At 41.5% G+C, this 20,348-nt stretch overlaps 1 protein-coding gene across 2 annotated transcripts; it reads left to right on the top strand.

Moving 5' to 3' along the window:
* The first annotated feature begins 578 nt into the window (after positions 1 to 578).
* LOC117251615 (TLR adapter interacting with SLC15A4 on the lysosome) lies at positions 579 to 4,499 on the top strand. Of its 2 annotated transcripts, none has more exons than XM_033618079.2 (3): positions 579 to 698; positions 1,054 to 1,128; positions 3,266 to 4,499. In XM_033618079.2, exon 3 carries the CDS (start codon positions 3,268 to 3,270, stop codon positions 4,225 to 4,227), a length of 960 nt encoding a protein of 319 aa, XP_033473970.1. In that variant the 5' UTR covers positions 579 to 698; positions 1,054 to 1,128; positions 3,266 to 3,267; the 3' UTR covers positions 4,228 to 4,499. The 2 variants fall into 2 exon arrangements, with proteins under 2 accessions (XP_033473970.1, XP_033473969.1); XM_033618078.2 differs by having other exon boundaries at positions 1,054 to 1,118.
* Positions 4,500 to 20,348: the final 15,849 nt, after the last annotated feature.

The raw sequence follows: 20,348 nt of genomic DNA on the forward strand, positions 1-20,348 counted from the left end.
AGTGAAGCGAGTCGTATATGCAGACGGGGTGCTTTCATCTCGGAAAAATCCCGGCCATAAATATAGCCTGAAAGTTTCCATCACTTTCCCCAGACAACTGATTCAGACCTCAGCTGCGAGAGAGATCAGATTCATACAAGTTTTTAACCACAGAGGAGGTCAAATAAAGCGAGGGAAAGAAAAACTACATCACATCTGGTGAAATTAAGCATCACTCCAACGTCTGAGGCAAATTTACTGCGACAGTTACAGCGTTTACTCGAACACGCTGAGGAGTAGGCACGGTTTCAAGGAGGAAATGATGAGCTGTGGTTACATAACCGAGCATGAAGTCACACTTCTGCTTTTGGCTGCGCACATAGATTACAGGGGGAGTAAAACTAGAGGCTCCAAACAGCAGTTACTGGACTAAAAAGCTGCATGTTTAACTGCTCTCACAGCACAGAGACGTCACTCAGAAAATTGAGGTGTGGCTTATCAGTAAAATGAAAACAGGAATCAGCATCTGTCGACCTCTCTGTTTCCTGAGGATTTTGATCATATTAATATGACTTTCTTTTCTGCTTTTTACTTTACCCCAATAGCACACCTGTGTCTTTTACAAAGAAACAAAACTTCTGTGGTTTCCTTTTATGGTGTATGTTGCGTTCCTAAGAACATAACATCTGTCATTTCATTTGGCTGGAGGAAATACAGAGGTAGGTACATACTTATGTAAGGCCGTAACATAGATATCATCTACATATGAAGAAGTGGAGGGGATTGTCTGTAACAATCCTATCAAAATAAGACATTAATTGGCAGGATGATTACTTCCAGTATATTCATGACTAACCCAGCTGCAACACTGACTTTGCAGAAATGAGAAGAAAGAAAAAAAATATCTAACATTCCCACTTCCTCTTGGGGTGGCATTAAAAAGAATGCTCGCACATGAATGCACTCGTATTCATGCAGGTCTTCAATCAAATAACCATGTAAACACTTGACAGGTTGCATCAATAGAAAACATAATGTTTCTAATCAGGAGTGTTTTTCTCTGCTATGATGAAGACTGTGGAAGGACGACTGGTACTTTAAGGTGAAAGCTGACTGTGGGACTGTGATTCCGGTTCAAGGTAGGAAGAGGTTAGTTTCAAAGGGATATGATTTATCTTTATGATTGTTAGATGAAGCGATGTTGTCTTTTTCTGTTGGGGGGGGGGGGTCATGAAAAGAATCCTTTTAGACTTGGTTGAAACAGTTTTTCAAGATGAATTATTAATGTAGTCATGAATGAACTGGTGTCATTGAGTTTAACGGTGGTTTTATTGAATCATTCTTTGTGTTTTGTGCAGTTTTATGTGTGTTTTTTGTTGAGTTTGTGACATCAGTCCATGGTCCGGTGTATGTTTGTATTTCTCTCAGCCATTTGGGATCAGTAGGACCTCATAAGTATAAAAACTAAACATTGTCAATGATAGTCCCTATATCCTCAAACGAGACGATAATTAAGTCCTAATTAATGTCCATCAACAAGCTGATGACAAATTCCAAATGTGTAATGAACAGCGTCTTAGCTTGCTACCGTTGCTAAGATTGGTGAAATCTGTAGGGCGTATCCAACTATAAACCTTATTAATCATAAATAAACAAGTTTCAAACATCAAATTTGATCAGGAGTTGGACCTTGTACATGTTTCTGTTGGGGTCGGCTACAGACCGACTTGGCAGAGATGGCTGCCATCTTGTTTTTACATGGATTGGTGTATTGTGCTCTTACAACTAGATGGCACAAAAAAGTGTCCACGAACAAGGAGAACAGGTCTGAATTAAGCAGAATAAGGCATAAGGTCCAGTAAACCCAAAATGTAATGTCCTGGTATGAGGGCACAGGTTCTCAGGAGGTCAAGCCAACAGCCAACTAGCATGTATGCTCTGACTCGGCGTGAGAAGAAACCACTATCTATAGCAGCAGGCGACAGTAGTCTGTATTTGTCATTGAAAAAGGGAAACCAGGAGACCAACAGGACAGATTCAAGACGCTAGTTAGCCAGTTAGCACATTAACAACACAACTCCATAAATAGAAAAAAGACTCTTTACCGTGCGCTAGCTAACAATAACACAAATAATTACAAACCACGTCTGCTTAAGAGCTCAGTGGCTGAAATTATGATCTCACCTAATAGACCCTTTCACTGTTAGTAAACAGTACGATGTTTTTTGGTGGGTGGGGCTTAGCTGGAGGCAAAACAATTTTAGCTAGCTAGTACTAGCCAGTGAGTTCTGTTGGCTTGTTGTAGAAACGGAGGAAGATGATACAAGTGGTGCATTCAGAATTATTCAGTCTAAGTGCCGGAGCATGAACTTGACTGTTGGTAAATTTGTAACGCTGTCGGAATATACTGATCGGTTATCCAGAGCACACTCTCGGAGCAGCAGAGTGCCAAGCAGAGTGAATGTGTGATTAATTTAACCGTTCATTAATTCATATAGAAATATAACACTCCGTTTCTTCGACCAACAGAACTCTCATTTTAGTGTAGAGCGTCAGACTGAATTTACCAATGCACCATGTCAGGTCACTCACTCTCCGGGACCGTGAGTGTAACTTGAATAAGTAAACATTGACCAACGGGACCAGACTGGCTGACCTGTATGCTCTCACTCAGTGGATGGATGATGTCACAGGAAGCTTTATGGTTGACACTTAAAAGGTTTCTGCCAGTTTGTTTTGCTATCGAAGCTAACGTTAGCTAATGTGCTAAAAAGCATGCATTACAGAGAAATCTAACATTCCTCTTTAAACCATGCCAAATTCTGATGAGGTAGACATGATAACCCTTAATACACATAACGTTATTCATCCCTACAACAGGAAATACTTTCTCCCTAACCTGATATGACATGAGCACTTTTGATGATCACCTCCGTCCAGTCCATCTTATCACATTTAACCATAGTTGTCTTTGTGTTTGTTAACGGGCAGTGGCGGCTGGTATGCAATAAAATTTAAGTTTGAGCCATGACTCCTTCTATTCTGGCTCCCAATAACACAACAAGATGACATTTTAAGACTCCTATGTAGCCTACAGCCCTGTGGTGGAGAGTCCCTTTTTTGCCTCCAGCTAATAAAATAACATCATTGTGACGTCGGCCCTAAAAGGGTCTATATAACAAGTTTGTTTCAATCTCAAACCCTCTTGACTTTAGCCGCTTGCTTCTTATTACAGTGTCTTATTACAGTCTTATTACAGCTCCTGAGAATGTGCTCTCTGTTGCAGCCATGCTTTGTGAAGGCAGACTGTTGAGCATGACCTATGGTGAACTGGAGGAGCTGGACCCACTCCCTCCTCAAAGAACTCCCCAGACTGCTTATGGGCTGCCGAGAGCAGCTGCTACCGTGGTGCCAGGCTCTGTCAGACACACTCCACTCGTTCATCACAATTCCCCTGAGCTGACAGGTTGCACAGACAACGGGAGTGATTCGGAGGATTTGTACATTTCACCTCTGCAGTCCTTTGATTTCCACGGAGCCCAGCCGGGCAGACAGATCTCTCCAGAGATAGAGATCCCAGCTCAGGCTGGCTCAGTTGGTGAAGCCCCCTTCTTGGTTCCTTCCTTCTGTCAGAGCATCTGCCAGAATTACAGTGACCTCCATATCGGAGGCGACCAGGTGCTTCCTCTTTCAACCAATGATGGTGGGCTCCAGGTCTGTACTGAGAACCAGGCTGCTGGCCCTTTCCTCCAGTCCTGTGATGTCCCCCCAGCAGTGGAGGACTCTCCCCCAGGACAGGCATCTCAGGGTGGACTTATGCATCCACAGAGAGGAAGTTCAAATCGCTGGAGACTGGGGAGCACCCGTGATCGGAGTTTTTTGCTCCAGGGGCGGGAAGGTCCATTCTCCAACTCTCTTCTAAATCATTATCTTGAGCAGAAACTCTTAGATTTGTACCAGCAATACATGATGGAGAACATGGCCAGGGAAGGCGCCCCTGGTTCAGACTCTAACCAAGGCCCCATCTGCCCTCTGCTGGGATCAGAGCTGGTCCTGACCAGCCTGGACCAGATCACTTTGCAGCTGAGTCGAGAAGGGAACCTGGAGGCCGGCCTGGCAAAGGACATGGTCCTCAGCTGCCTGCTGCGGGTGGCTGGTGACATGCAGTCAAGTGAGATCAGCACTCCCTTTCTGCAGATTTCAAACGAGGCATCCAGGGAGCAGCCCACAGAGAATAAAGAGAAGTAGCTCCGGTGTCAAGGAACTTACTCATTCAGTTCTCCCTTTCATTTTAGTTTTATCACCAAAAAATAAAATGAAACTCAGGACTGCATTCAGTTTTTTTTTAATTCATACTCTAGTCAGAGTTTAATGCTCATTCTGTACGTGATTAATAATTACCAAATGATTCTGCTGTATTCATGTATTGTTATTTTAAAATGCAATAATGAAAATAGTGTGTGTCCATGTGGTGTGTAGTTTTCACTTTGTGACGGACAATAAAGACAGGAACTGAAAACTGAAAACTGAAACTCATCTTTCCTGTTTTTTTTTTTTTTCATTTCATAACAGAACAACGTGTTCCTACTTTTTTTCTCACTGGCCATGTCTTCTAGTAATGATCAACAATGTCTATGTCTGATTATCATTTCTTCATCTAACATAAATGTGCGGCATCTTGACATTTAGGAAACCAAATAAATAATATGTAACAACATGAGGATCATCACAGCTGCTTCATTGTTGTTTATTTCAGTGGAATAAACTAATTCTGTGTACGGAGGACGAAAAACGACAAGCATCAATGAAGAAATAAATGTATAAATAAATAAATGCAGGAATAAATAAATAAATATGTAAATAAGTAAAAGAATAAATGCTGAAATAAATATTTAAATAAATAAATGCATAAATAAAGAAAAAAACAAAAATAAAGAAATAAATTTAAAATGTATTTTTAAATTTATATTTATTTCAATATTTATTTATTTCAGCAATTAACTGTTTATTCCTGTATTATTTATACATTTTTCACATATTATATTTTTATCATTATGTTTTTACTGTATTTATTTATTTAGTCCTATATTTATTTATTGATACATTTATTTATTTCTGTATTTATGTAATCCTGTATTATTTATTGATACTTAGGTCATGTTTTGTCCTCCATAGCTGTCTCCCCTTTACTTTATGTTTTACCTTCACTGTGCAGACCGTGCGGAGTTTGATACGTGATGGTTGTTTTTATATGTTTCTCAGTTCAAATTTAGATTTAGAGTCATATTTATTTACTCTAGACCACAAATCGTTAAAGAACGACTTTTTTCGTCAGTGTCTAAAGCCGCAAATCACTGCCCAAGTGGCAGATTTAAACAACTTCGGAGTGAGACTGGGTTGGCCAGTTACAGAGTGACTTCTCTTTTCTTGGTTAGGACTGTACCTACTATTGAACTGTAGTAATCAGGGGCGGAAATCCCAGGGGGGACATGACTCCCTCTTCAGTAAAGCTGTACCCCCCTAGAATAATTTGAGACACAATTAATAATTTTTGAACAATGCAGTAGTATTTATTAAAAGCACAATGTAAGCGGTGCTCATTATAATCGCGCAATAATGTGCTATTTAAATCTTAAAAGATTTAGTCCCCCCCTCCCATTCCTAGTAGTGGTATATCCCACACTCTTTCCAATGGGCAGGGCTGCTTGGCAGCAGTAGCAGCGTGTGGCTGTGACAGGGTAAGATGTTCACTCACACAGACACAGTTTAACTTACACAAGTTACAACACATCCCATTTACTGTTACAACAAGCCCCAGGCCCAGGCTGATAATATAAACTGTCTGCAACATTTCTCCTGCATTGTTCAAAAGCCTACTCAATTATGAGTGCTGCTAATCTAAAAGCTAATGATTAAGCTCAGAGTTTAGTGATAGTCAGAGAGGACAGGAGAGAAAGAAGAGGGAGAGGACAGGACAGAGCAGTCTGTGGCGGAGCAGCTTGTAGCTAATGGGTACCTGTCTGTGGGCTCTTCACCTGTCAGTGAGACAAACATGAATGACGTGCAGTCCAGAGGTTGTGCTAGACTTTTTCGTCGCCGGTCATTTTGACCAACAGGGTCGTAAAAATCTGGTCATAATCTATTTTTACCGGTCATTTTAATTTTTGTTTTTAAATGATAATAAAGATATTCAAAGACATTTAGTTTTCATTCGTTCATTTTTAATAAATCCAACAAGCGAGTTATAAAGCATTAATAAGGACATGAACGAAAAGATGAACAGACATCCACACACCACAGTGCTTCAGTTCGGCGTCTGGTCTACACGCGAGCCATGAGTGCTTCTGTCAAGCTGGATAGAGCGGATCATACCAAACAGGAAGTCGGACACAGAAAAGACGAAAGAATCCAGCCAATTTTCAAAATAAAATAACACAACAGTGCATAATCGAACACATTTTTCAATACCCTAATCACTTCATTACAATTTTAATTTTGTGTCACTGAGCCTACAGACTACATAAATAAAATGGTCAGAACAATATGCCCTATTCATTAAGTGTTAATCCAACACGCTCAATACATGGACATGCAATGACAAATTGTCATTAACTTATAAAACGTTATAAAAAACGATTAAAATATGGACTTACCCATGTTTAAAATATGGACTTACACTCTGCCTGTTGGAGAGATAGAAAGAAGATTAAAGCGTCAAACTGCGGTAAAAGATGCTATATAAAAGACAGGCTACAACTTTTTTTCCTTGTCCCCCCCTGGAATTATTCTCTAAAATTTTACTGTTTACTGTCCCCCCCAACTATGAAATGGGATTTTCGCCCCTGGTAGTAATGAAACATTATTCTAATGCATATATTCAAAAGCCTCTGAGTCCCATATTTAAAATGCAAGTGCAAGTAAAAAAAAACAAGACAAAACCATTTCGCAAAAGTCTACACAACTGAGGCAAATGAGATGAATGATGAGAAGTCGGCACAGTGAGTGAGAAGAGGTGAGGCTATGGATGCCCTGCAGCAGTGTGTGGGTCAACTCACCATTAAAGAGAAGAGAGAGCAAGACAAGTAGTATTGATAATATAAGTACTAGGGAAAATTTTGACAACACTAGACCCACCCCTGGTGGTGACTGGCTAATAAAGTCCCCTTGCAGTGCCCATGGGATCAACCGAGAAACGGCTGTTTCATGTCACGAAGTCAGACGAATCAGTCTTGAATTTGTTGGAGTAGGTGGATTCAAAGGTCTGGACCCAGGCAAGATTGTTTTTTATACCTCCTAAAACATGTCTGAAGTGACCCTTTAACTTTATGTTTTTATGCTGAGTACTGACATGTCTGTTGATCACACAGCTGAGAAGTTCAGTACAAAGCCTGACGCAATCGTGCACTTGAACAAACGGGAGAAGGTGCAGTATGCCATAAATAAATCATGTGCTTATAAACATATATTTCTGTACCCAAAGATATATTCCTCACATCTAAACTTGCAGGTCATTTTTTTGTTTTCATAAAGAAGCCATCATGAGTTGATGCAAAGTCTGCAGTTTAATAAACAGTCACAAGGGGGAAGCATTATCACCTAACTTATTAACCCCAATGACTTTGACACACACCTTCTACTCCTTTTTTTTTTTATCTTATTCCTCCTCCTCTCTGTCTACCCCCCTCCCTCACCCAACATCTATCCATCCAGCTAATGCCTCCTATCATCTGCCCCCCTGCTAATCTATGATGTCATCAGGACTGGGCTGTAAATCTGTAGCGCGCAGGCAGTCGGGCACTAACACCTAATTTTACACTGTGTCTGTGATACTGGTTCCTGCACTGTGTAAACAAAATACAGGCTTGAGATAAGGTTATCTATGCTGCATGATTTATTTTGGGAAAATATTGCACAAATGAGAGACTCAGCAGGGCCGCGCATCGACGGATTCGCACACTAAAGGTGACATGTTATTTTTCACATTTCCCCTCTATTCAAAGTGCTTTGAGAGACCCGCGACTCCATTCCAGCTCAGCGCAGCCGTGGCCTTCTGAGCCAGTGTTTGATCAGCTTCCTTGTTTCCTGTCCAAACAGAGAGCCACAGGAGGAAACTGTGTTTACCGAGCTGAGCGCCGCAGTCGGAGCCCTGTGAAGTCTCAAGGCCGCAGAGACACATGTTTGGTATTTCTGCTTCTATCCGGCTCGAACATTCCAGGTACATGTTAAAGGAACCGAATCCTCACAGACCTAAACAAAAACACGCTCACATATAAATATGATTCACCCGATGCCAAGCCCAGCAGTGTGAGCATATTCAAACAAACTGATTTCCACAGACCCTGGAAAAATGAAAAACAGACCTCTTGTTCAAGCAGACATTACGAATTGTTTACAGGGCTGAGGGTAAAGCTACACACTGCACTCCCTCACACACACAGGTTTATTCACAAACCTCACCAAATGAACACAAATTATTTACCTTTCCGCGTCAAAAGCTTAATAAATATCTCGCTGGGGTTTACTTATTTGGGTGCGAATACAACAAAAAAAGAAGGGCAAAGAGGAATTTTTTTAACATTTTCTGTAATTAGCAATAGTTTTTCTTTTTAAGAAAAAATGAAACTAAGGTCAAAAATGAAGGAGAAGCCATGAAATGAGAGCAGGGACGAAGACTAAAAACCAACAGCAAGCTGCAGCGATTTAAAAAATGGAAAAGAGAAAAAACACATACACACACACTTCTCTCATGGTCTTGCAATGAAACTAACAGGGAGGTTGAAGTGTTGGAGCGTCTTTCAGAGGTTCATAAAGTAATTTCCTTGTCACAAAGAGCTTTTAACATGGAGGGCGGTAAAGGCAAGGCCACAAGATTTCATATCAAAGCCAAGGTCCCAGATACACTCTCACTATTGTGGCTTTAATGCTCTGTAGCACTCTGTGGCTTGCCTTTATTTAAAAAGCTTTTAGTATGTAGCCTTGTTAATTGGAACAGTCATATACTGTTTACTTATATTTTTTTTCCTCCTTTGTGGCTGTGTGATTCAAAAACCTCTATCAAAAATTTCTCAAGGTCTATTGATAGTCGAGATCCTTTGAGCTCTTTACTAGATTAGACATAGATACACGCACACACACACACACACACACACACGCGCGCATACGTCCATTTTTTGAAATTTGAACTCACGTATTAGTTTGCCCATAAAGAAATTGATGTATAGTTCTCACACACACTAATACCACACAAGTGGAAGCATTTACAGTTGGTGTGTCCAGGCACTTAATTCAATTATGTCCAGAAGCTGAGCTCTTTTTACTAATTTCTTGGACGGCCTTCAGCCCCTTCTTTTTTCAGATTACATCTACTGGAGTGACCTAATGTCCAGGTGGCAGCATGCTGGAACATTTCATGACAGCCCCTGCTCTGTATCTGGCTGATTGACACTGGGACACGTAGGTGGTGGAACGGGAGAACACACATTTCCCGGTCAGTTAGCCGCTCAAGGTTGCAGGGAGCCTGCAGCGGCGCGGGTGACCTTGGCTAAGCTAGAGCAGACAGAGAAAGACCTTGAGAGACAGCGGGGCAGCAGGATCTGGCGCTCAAAGAGCGGGGGAACATAATGTGGTAATGCATGACTATATATCACAGCACACAGGACCCATGTGACTGTGGATAGCAGCTGGATGGAAAAACATATTTTTATTCACTCATGTTAATTCTTCTGTACTATAGGGGTATAACTGTGAACACTATGTTGATCTCTAGACCTTGTTGGTCATAAATGCTTCTGCAAAGTGGGTAAAGCATGAGTGTGAAATATTTTCAGAACTTTACTAATTCTTTGTTTTCAGGTCTTTTTGTGTGTAGTGACAGATGGACACAGTTTGTGACACACTTGTTCTTTTATCTGTTGTTACTGTCACTCATTTTTATGTCTTTATTCTATTTGCACACTAAATCTTGTTGCATGTCTTCCTTACAAAACCTTTATGAACAAATTTGACTTGATAATTCTTCACAGCCACATTTGGACTTTCTGCAAAGCATGATGTTTTCAATGTTGGCTAATAATTGACTGTTACTAATTGGTTGTTATTTTAGAGATTTATTCATTCAGTCCTGACCTTCTTAAGGTGATTTCACACCTGCCCTGTTTGGTTCACTTCAATCCAACTCAAGTTCATTTGCCCCCTCGGTGCGGTTCATTTGTGCAGGTGTGAAAACAGCAGTTACACTCAGGTGCGCACCAAAACAACCGGACCGAGACCTTCTTGAAGAGGTGGTCTCAGTCCGGTTACAAACGAACTCTAGTGCGGTTCGTTTGTGGTGAGAACGTGTTCCGACCTGGATCTGAACCAACTGCAGTTACATGACACATTGTTTGGGTTAAACATGAGCAAGTTACAGTCCTGGAGGATTATTAATGTGCACCTCCTCCTGTACTGCCTTAATATGCACATTCAGCACATCCAATGCGTCAAAACATTGTTTTCTAGTTGGAGCCGCGCCTCGTTTTCAAACTGTATGGTTTGACTTGCAAATGTACTGTGTTCTGGTTCAGACCAATGCAAGCCAACTCTAGGTCTGAAGCACCCTTAGTGATTTGTTGGTAGGGCATTTTTAAAGGGACAGTTCACCCCCAAATCAAAAACATATTTTTCCTTTTACCTGTAGTGCTATTTATCAACCTAGACTGTTTTGGTGCGAGTTACTGAGTGTTGAAGATATCTGCCGTATAGATGTCTGCCTTCTCTCTGATATAATGGAACTAGATGGCACTTGGCTTGTGGTGAAAAAAAAACATTTAACTTGAAAAGTACAGTCAGTAGAGTGCAGATCTCCGCCAGGCAGCTGCGTTCCAGCTGCCCAGGCTGATCGCAGTCACTCTAGACAATTCTTGTAATTCCAGCACACATGCCGCAGCGTGTTTCAAAGGATCCAATATTATTATGAGGATGAAACAGAGCTACAAATCTTTGATCCATGTTGCTCATAACTGGAGTTTGAATGGAATTAGCTTTGTTTCTGGGCTACAGCACAACAAAGCAGAAAATATCAATAAACACAATTAAAACAGGCAAAACACAACCATTTTAACTGTGTGGATACTTTCTTATGGTGGAAGCACAAATATCATGGAAAAATGACCAAATCAACAAAATCTGCGACTCTACAAAATCAGGAAGGCAAAACACTCTTCTGTAATGCTCCTGATGTGATATGACACTGTGCGGAGGATGGACTAAAACTGTCTCAGCCGGGCCGTGGTCCCTCCAGGCTCTCCTACAGTCAAGATGGCGGAGAAGGGAAAAAAAAAACAAAAAAGGTAATTAATTCATCTCATGTCATGCCTAACTCTGGTGGATCATAGCAAATTAAGTATGGAATTATTCCGCAGATGCTCCGGTTCTAAGTGAGACCAAACTTTTCTATGGATGTCAGTTCTGAGCCATGAAGAAGGCCACACTGTGGCCAATACTGGCAGGTAAGACTTGCTGTTTTTAGCCACACCAATTTTTGGAAAACTTGTGCCCCCAACCGGAGGGTTAAGAGGAGTCAAAACAGGTTTTTCAAACTGTGAATTGGCGAATTATCGCAACTACAAGAGGCCATTGATCACACAGTCATAAATGTGCACACAAATATTAGGCTGCTTGGTCCAGTAGTTTGTAAGATTAGCTGCTGACTGACAGATGCGCGACCAAATTTTTGTAAAAAACTCAACAGCAATGTCTCTTTCTAGAAATCATGACCTGGTTACTCAAGATAATCCACAGACCTTGTTGTGAGCAGTTTTCTGAAAAAAACTATTTTGTTCCAATCCTATCATTGCACAAAACGGTATGATAACCGTTATGGTTTCACAGTATTACAGACTTTAATCTTATTATCAGTCAGAATGACATATAATGGAATGAAAACGGAGGGGTTATTGTTGGTTAAACAAAGGTTTTATTACTTTAACTGAAACTTGAAGCCATTTTGTTAACAGAAATACGTATAAAAAGTCTCTCTCTCTCTCTCTCTCTCTCTCTATCTTTATATATATATATATATATATATATATATATATATATATATATATACATATATATATATATATATATATACATACATACATACATACATACATACATATATATATATATATATATATATATATATATATATATACATATACATATATATATATATATATATATATATATATATATATATACATATATATACATATATATATATATATATATATATATATATATATATATATATATATATATATACATACATACATACGTACATATATATATATATATATATACAGTACAGGCCAAAAGTTTGGACACACCTTCTCATTCAATGCGTTTTCTTTATTTTCATGACTATTTACATTGTAGATTCTCACTGAAGGCATCAAAACTATGAATGTTTTATATTCTAGTTTCTTCAAAATAGCCACCCTTTGCTCTGATTACTGCTTTGCACACTCTTGGCATTCTCTCCATGAGCTTCAAGAGGTAGTCACCTGAAATGGTTTTCCAACAGTCTTGAAGGAGTTCCCAGAGGTGTTTAGCACTTGTTGGCCCCTTTGCCTTCACTCTGCGGTCCAGCTCACCCCAAACCATCTCGATTGGGTTCAGGTCCGGTGACTGTGGAGGCCAGGTCATCTGCCGCAGCACTCCATCACTCTCCTTCTTGGTCAAATAGCCCTTATACAGCCTGGAGGTGTGTTTGGGGTCATTGTCCTGTTGAAAAATAAATGATCGTCCAACTAAACGCAAACCGGATGGGATGGCATGTCGCTGCAGGATGCTGTGGTAGCCATGCTGGTTCAGTGTGCCTTCAATTTTGAATAAATCCCCAACAGTGTCACCAGCAAAACACCCCCACACCATCACACCTCCTCCTCCATGCTTCACAGTGGGAACCAGGCATGTGGAATCCATCCGTTCACCTTTTCTGCGTCTCACAAAGACACGGCGGTTGGAACCAAAGATCTCAACTTTGGACTCATCAGACCAAAGCACAGATTTCCACTGGTCTAATGTCCATTCCTTGTGTTTCTTGGCCCAAACAAATCTCTTCTGCTTGTTGCCTCTCCTTAGCAGTGGTTTCCTAGCAGCTATTTGACCATGAAGGCCTGATTCACGCAGTCTCCTCTTAACAGTTGTTCTAGAGATGGGTCTGCTGCTAGAACTCTGTGTGGCATTCATCTGGTCTCTGATCTGAGCTGCTGTTAACTTGCGATTTCTGAGGCTGGTGACTCGGATGAACTTATCCTCAGAAGCAGAGGTGACTCTTGGTCTTCCTTTCCTGGGTCGGTCCTCATGTGTGCCAGTTTCGTTGTAGCGCTTGATGGTTTTTGCGACTCCACTTGGGGACACATTTAAAGTTTTTGCAATTTTCTGGACTGACTGACCTTCATTTCTTAAAGTAATGATGGCCACTCGTTTTTCTTTAGTTAGCTGATTGGTTCTTGCCATAATATGAATTTTAACAGTTGTCCAATAGGGCTGTCGGCTGTGTATTAACCTGACTTGTGCACAACACAACTGATGGTCCCAACCCCATTGATAAAGCAAGAAATTCCACTAATTAACCCTGATAAGGCACACCTGTGAAGTGGAAACCATTTCAGGTGACTACCTCTTGAAGCTCATCGAGAGAATGCCAAGAGTGTGCAAAGCAGTAATCAGAGCAAAGGGTGGCTATTTTGAAGAAACTAGAATATAAAACATGTTTTCAGTTATTTCACCTTTTTTTTGTTAAGTACATAACTCCACATGTGTTCATTCATAGTTTTGATGCCTTCAGTGAGAATCTACAATGTAAATAGTCATGAAAATAAAGAAAACGCATTGAATGAGAAGGTGTGTCCAAACTTTTGGCCTGTACTGTGTATATATATATATATATATATATATATATATATATATAGAAATCGCAAGTTAACAGCAGCTCAGATCAGAGACCAGATGAATGCCACACAGAGTTCTAGCAGCAGACCCATCTCTAGAACAACTGTTAAGAGGAGACTACGCCAATCAGGCCTTCATGGTCAAATAGCTGCTAGGAAACCACTGCTAAGGAGAGGCAACAAGCAGAAGAGATTTGTTTGGGCCAAGAAACACAAGGAATGGACATTAGACCAGTGGAAATCTGTGCTTTGGTCTGATGAGTCCAAATTTGAGATCTTTGGTTCCAACCGCCGTGTCTTTGTGAGACGCAGAAAAGGTGAACGGATGGATTCCACATGCCTGGTTCCCACTGTGAAGCATGGAGGAGGAGGTGTGATGGTGTGGGGGTGTTTTGCTGGTGACACTGTTGGGGATTTATTCAAAATTGAAGGCACACTGAACCAGCATGGCTACCACAGCATCCTGCACCGACATGCCATCCCATCCGGTTTGCGTTTAGTTGGACGATCATTTATTTTTCAACAGGACAATGACCCCAAACACACCTCCAGGCTGTGTAAGGGCTATTTGACCAAGAAGGAGAGTGATGGAGTGCTGCGGCAGATGACCTGGCCTCCATGGTCACCGGACCTGAACCCAATCGAGATGGTTTGGGGTGAGCTGGATCGCAGAGTGAAGGCAAAGGGGCCAACAAGTGCTAAACACCTCTGGGAACTCCTTCAAGACTGTTGGAAAACCATTTCAGGTGACTACCTCTTGAAGCTCATGGAGAGAATGCCAAGAGTGTGCAAAGCAGTAATCAGAGCAAAGGGTGGCTATTTTGAAGAAACTAGAATATAAAACATGTTTTCAGTTATTTCACCTTTTTTTGTTAAGTACATAACTCCACGTGTTCATTCATAGTTTTGATGCCTTCAGTGAGAATCTACAATGTTAATAGTCATGAAAATAAAGAAAACGCATTGAATGAGAAGGTGTGTCCAAACTTTTGGCCTGTACTGTATATATATAAAAATGGGAGATTCGACGTCCATTTGCATTTTTCTTTTCAATATCGTAGATAAGCAAATGTACACGGTACGGTAAGTGTCAACTTTTCTAACATGGTGTACCTTGAAACCGATATATCACTGCAACCCTACTCATGGACAAGAGGCTCATGCTTATGACAGCGTGAGATGTAAACATGAATGGCATCCTTCTCGGCTGAGCTGTAATGTTAGCTGATGTTAGCGGATGGGGGGTGGAGGTCAGTAGAATGGAAATAGTTCCTACATGAAACTGCTCAAAACAGGGTCTGTGGATTATCTGGAGTAACCGGGTCATGATTTCTGGAAAGAGACATTGCTGTTGAGTTTTTGAAATGTTTATCTGGGGGTGCTTTGAACACCACAAGCTGAGTGCCATCTAGTCCCACTGTATTCAAGAGAAGGCAGACATCTCTACAGCCAATATCTCCAACACTCTGCAACTCACACCAAAGCAATCGAGACTGATAAATAGCACTACAGGTAAGAGGAAAAATATGTGATTCTGGAGTGAGCTGTCCCTTTAAATGTACGAGACAGGAATCAACTGGGCAACATTGTCATTATGGTGAGTAACAACTGTCTTTGTCAGACAGTTCTCGCTGGCAAATTACGCAAAAAACTAAATCCATGAATGCAAGTGTCAACCATCCTCCGCTCAGGTCAGAGACAAAGGTTTTCTGAAAATTAAGTCCAACATGTTTTGGTTTCCCTTTATCCAACCTTCAATAAATTATTCCTACAGTTGTAACTGCAGTTTTCATTGCTTTTTCTACATGAACCTTTAATTGTACTCCATATTGCAAAGACGGCACACCACCAGCACCTTTAGTATTTCAATGGTCTTATTGTGTATTTTTTCTTGTTCTGCCTTCGTGCAAAAGAAAAATCCTTCTGGGATAAAGATCCGAACTGAAGATCGCACACAAGTTCAGGTGTTTTGAGCTCGAAAACACAAAACTGTATCTAAGTTTTGTATGCGCAGAGGACGGGAGAAATGTATTTCACTGTCTCGGGTAAAAGCTGTAAGGAAGTAAAAAATATTTTAGTAGCATCATGAGAAGCTCAAGGTTAATGGGCTTAAATAAAATGGGGAAAATGTACAGGATCTCACCTTTTGAGGCAAATGCTGAGCCTTTACAATCACATTTGTATGTGCATTACAATGTAAGTTAGAGATAATAGAGGAGGTAGTTAGAATGATAACTTCTCCACGTTACTAAAGTTCACCAGGTGGTATAATGCTGAAATACTGTATGAAAAGAGGCACATAATGAGCCAAACAATAAAGAGAAGTCAGTGCTTGGAACTCAAGGATTTTAGTGAAAGTTATCATTTATGCAAAAGGTAACTGAAGAGAGACAGAGACAGATGATCGACCATTGTGAGAACTCGCATACAGTTGGTAGGTCCGAATTAATCTGCTGAAGGAAAAAAAATGAGCTATGAGCTGTGATTGGCCCCCATTTCTCCCGTCCTCTGCGCATTGTGTATGCAACAGTTAGCAGTTTTATTACACTTACATTTATTTAGGAATAACAACACGTAAGCACAATAAATAATTCAGACCTCGCACAACTAGATTTTAGCCTCTCTACAAAATACTAGGCTTTAAGGGATAGTTTGGATATTTTGAAGTGGGGTTGTATGAGGTACTTAGTCATGGTCAGTCTATTACCTGCCGTAAATGACCGTCAGCACAAGGTATTTTATCCACCTTAAAAAAAAAAAAAAAAAAAAAAAATCAATGACAGTTTAAGTGCATGTAGTGTAGACAGTGATTTCCAGTGGGAAAATGAAGCCATTATATCACTGTCTTCAAAGCCACCAGATTCCATTGACAGAAACACTACCTTGTGGACACAGTAGTTGTTGGTCTACCACTGTCTCTATCAATTAGTTTGTGTTGTTATTGTAACGTTGGTGAGTCCAAGCTAACCCTTTAAACACGAGTCACACAATAACACAAACAAACCAATCAATGTAGCGGTTGACCAGCAGCTCTTGTGTTCAGCGAGGTAAAATCACCGTTTTGTCAATGGAGTCTGGCTTTGAAGAGGGTATACGAATTAAGTTAACTAAGGGTGCTTTTAGACCTAGAGTTGTCTTGCTTTGGTTCGAATCAGGGACCAATTTTGTTACAAAGTTGAGCTGGTTCGTGTTCTCACGGCAGCATTTACAAGCAGACCAGATCAGATGCTTTGGGTGAGAAAGTGGCTCTTGATTGGTCAGAATTTCCATGCAGGTAAAATCCAGGAAGTAAACGAATCGTTGTAAGATAAGAGGTCGTTTACACGTGGCCGGCTATTTTCATAAACGGACATTTCACCGTCTCCGTTTTCAAAAAGATCTTCTACACTTACCTGTGTATATATACACACAAGAGCATGCCAAACCTGTAGGTGGCAGTGTAACGAGAAGCTCAAGCCTTCCATGTATCCATTGTCACCATAGCAACATAGGTCGCACTTTTGACACAGGCGCAAGTTCCGGTGCATACTGTGACGTGGGCTGCCTATAACTCAGTTTATCTCCGTTTATCTCAGTTTACATGCAAACGCGCAACCGGAGTTTTCCAAAATCTCCACTGTGGCCGGAGTTTTTAGAAAGACTCGTTTTCAGAGGAGAAATCTCCGTTTGCGTGTAAACGAAGGGCACAAACGAAGGAAGATGTCTCTGTTTATCAAAATCACCGTGTACGTGTAAACGGCCTCTAAATGTGACACTTTCTAATGTCACAATGGAGGGACAACTACGCAGGATGATTTTAGCGCTGCTCATCGTGGACTATATTGCTGTCATTGTTCATTTTAGTCAAACCATACAGTTTGAAAACGAGGCGCGGCTCCAACTAGAAAACAATGTTTTGATGCATTGGATGTGCTGAATGTGCATATTAAGGCAGTACAGGAGGAGGTGCACATTAATAATCCTCCAGGACTGTAACATGCTCATGTTTAACCCAAACAATGTGTCATGTGACTGCAGTTGGTTCAGATCCAGGTCGGAACACGTTCTCACCACAAAAGAACCGCACCAGAGTTCGTTTGTAACCGGACTGAGACCACCTCTTCAAGAAGGTCTTGGTCCGGTTGTTTTGGATGCGCGTGCGAGTGTGATTGCTGTGTTCACACCTGCCCCAATGAACCGCACTTAGGGGGCAAATGAACTTGAGTTAGATTGAAGTGAACCAAACAGGGCAGGTGTGAAAGTGCCCTAAGTAAAGTCTTACTTGTAGTTCAGTTCCCCGGATAGGGCTGTCTGACAGGTGGGCATTTTTGTAGGTGGTTGAATTAAAATAAACACAAGAAATTTGCGCTCTAGATAACGGATCAGCGCTTGGTGAATAACCTCCTAAGCCCTATGCTAAGCTATTATGGCAAGGCTTAACTATACAGACCAGTGAGCAGTGATAACTAACACGTCTTTGGGGTCATCAGGTGGGAATCTCCTTTCACCAGTGTTTTCGTCTAGTTGGTCCCACGACACCTCCAGGAGGCTAGACAGTGATCTCTGGCGTCCCAGAGATCACTGTCTAGTGCCAGCTCTCACTGCTCCCTGCACCAACCCAACAACCTCCTTTTCCTTACATTACACATGGCTTTCTCAGCCCAAACAGCACTGCCACCTTCAACAAACCCAGGCTCCGTTTATGCAAGCTCCAGGTAGTGACCGTGCCGATACTACCTTTCCTAGCACATTCACCATACCCTATTTCACATGCTACATATCATAACTCCAATATATGATCAATATGTATATAGAGAAATACATTTTGCTGCTTCCCCCCCATCCACAGCATTACATTGGTAAGTCTTGTGGTGGTAATCCTGCCTGCTTCTCCAAGCTGGAAGCACACTGACCAACATCTACTGTACGTAATACACCAAACTATCCCTTTAAGGCGTCACCCTAAGGCTCCTATTATATCAGTTTATGTTTTACTTCAGCATCAAACTAATTATCACAACTAATTGTGAACCTTTGGGCCACCCAAGAGTCTGGGTTGCCTAGTTTGTAATCCAGCCTTGACTGCTGGGAGGCAGTTTTAAAGTTACACTTAATTATTTATAGGGCTGTAAGTGACTCAGAATTTTGTCAGTCAAATCAGATTTGGCTGCTCCATACAAATGATTGACTATTTGTTCCAACACTATTGAAGTGTTCGATATTTGAACAGGGTTCAGCGTTCAAGTTACAGTGACACTCATGTGATGTGGTAAACAAGCAAAGTTAGCCCTCCAAGCTAATGCTTAAAGGGATAGTGCACCCAAAAATGAAAATTCAGCCATTATCTACTCACCCATATGCTGATGGAGGCCCTGGTGACGTTTTAGAGTCCTCACATCCCTTGCGGGGATCGGCGGGGGAGCGGCTAGCACACCTAATGGCTGATGGCGCCCCAGACTAACGTCCAACAACACAAAATTGAAACCACAAAATATCTCCAGCGTGCTCATCCGTAGTGATCCAAGTGTCCTGAAGCCCCGACATAAAAAGTTGTTTCGAAAAACGTCATATGAACTCTGTTTTTAGCCTCACTGTAGCCTGTAGCTCTGACTGCTTCTCTGTGCTCTGCGCTCACGTGTGCGCGCTCAGGGTGATCGGTGATGCATGGTCTCTGAAGAGCAGCAGTCTCGTCAGTACTGATGTCCAGATTCTCAAGTGCAGGCATCGCCAATTCCCAGTCTGAGCAGCAAAGACTTTCCTCATCCGTTGGCATTGCTTTGCATTTGAAACAACTACACCACCAGGTTTCCAGTGCTTGACTCCGGTATTCTGCGGCTGGCTGAGGGTTAGGCTCATGAGCTGCGGCGGCTGCTTCTTCCAGTAGTTCCGTCCATATACTCGGGCTCAAACAAATACGGCTCAACAAAGAAATGCTGCTCCTCCTCAGTTTCAAAGTCTTCAGACATGTTGGGCTGTCCTTTGCTAAAAGACCGTAGTGCAAATTATCTTTTAGCTACTGTGGTTACTGTCTCCCCCTGCGGTGCACATGTCACGTGATGTAAACACGGGTAAGCAAAGCTCATGCTTTCACTGGTCTTGCGCAAGCGCACATGTGAGCACGGAGCACAGAGAAGCAGTCAGAGCTACAGGCTACAGTGAGGCTAAAAACAGAGTTCATACAACTTTTTATGTTGGGGCTTCAGGACACTTGGATCACTACGGATGAGCAGTATGGAGATATTTTGTGGTTTCAATTTTGTGTTCCTGGACGTTAGTCTGGGGCGCCGTCAGCCATTAGGTGTGCTAGCCGCTCCCCCCGCCGATCTCCGCAAGGGATGTGAGGACTCTAAAACTTCACCTGAGCCTCTGTCGGCATATGGGTGAGTAGAAATGGCTGAATTTTCATTTTTGGGTGCACTATCCCTTTAAGATGGATCAGAAATGTGCAGCAACATTTTTTGCTGACCATAG

This window comes from Epinephelus lanceolatus, chromosome 14 (genome assembly GCF_041903045.1).
Source record: "Epinephelus lanceolatus isolate andai-2023 chromosome 14, ASM4190304v1, whole genome shotgun sequence".
Lineage (NCBI taxonomy): Eukaryota > Metazoa > Chordata > Actinopteri > Perciformes > Serranidae > Epinephelus > Epinephelus lanceolatus.

What these genes read in the sequence shown, in the direction of transcription:
- LOC117251615 (XM_033618079.2), top strand. Translation starts at nt 3,268, where the DNA reads ATGCTTTGTGAAGGCAGACTGTTGAGCATGACCTATGGTGAACTGGAG.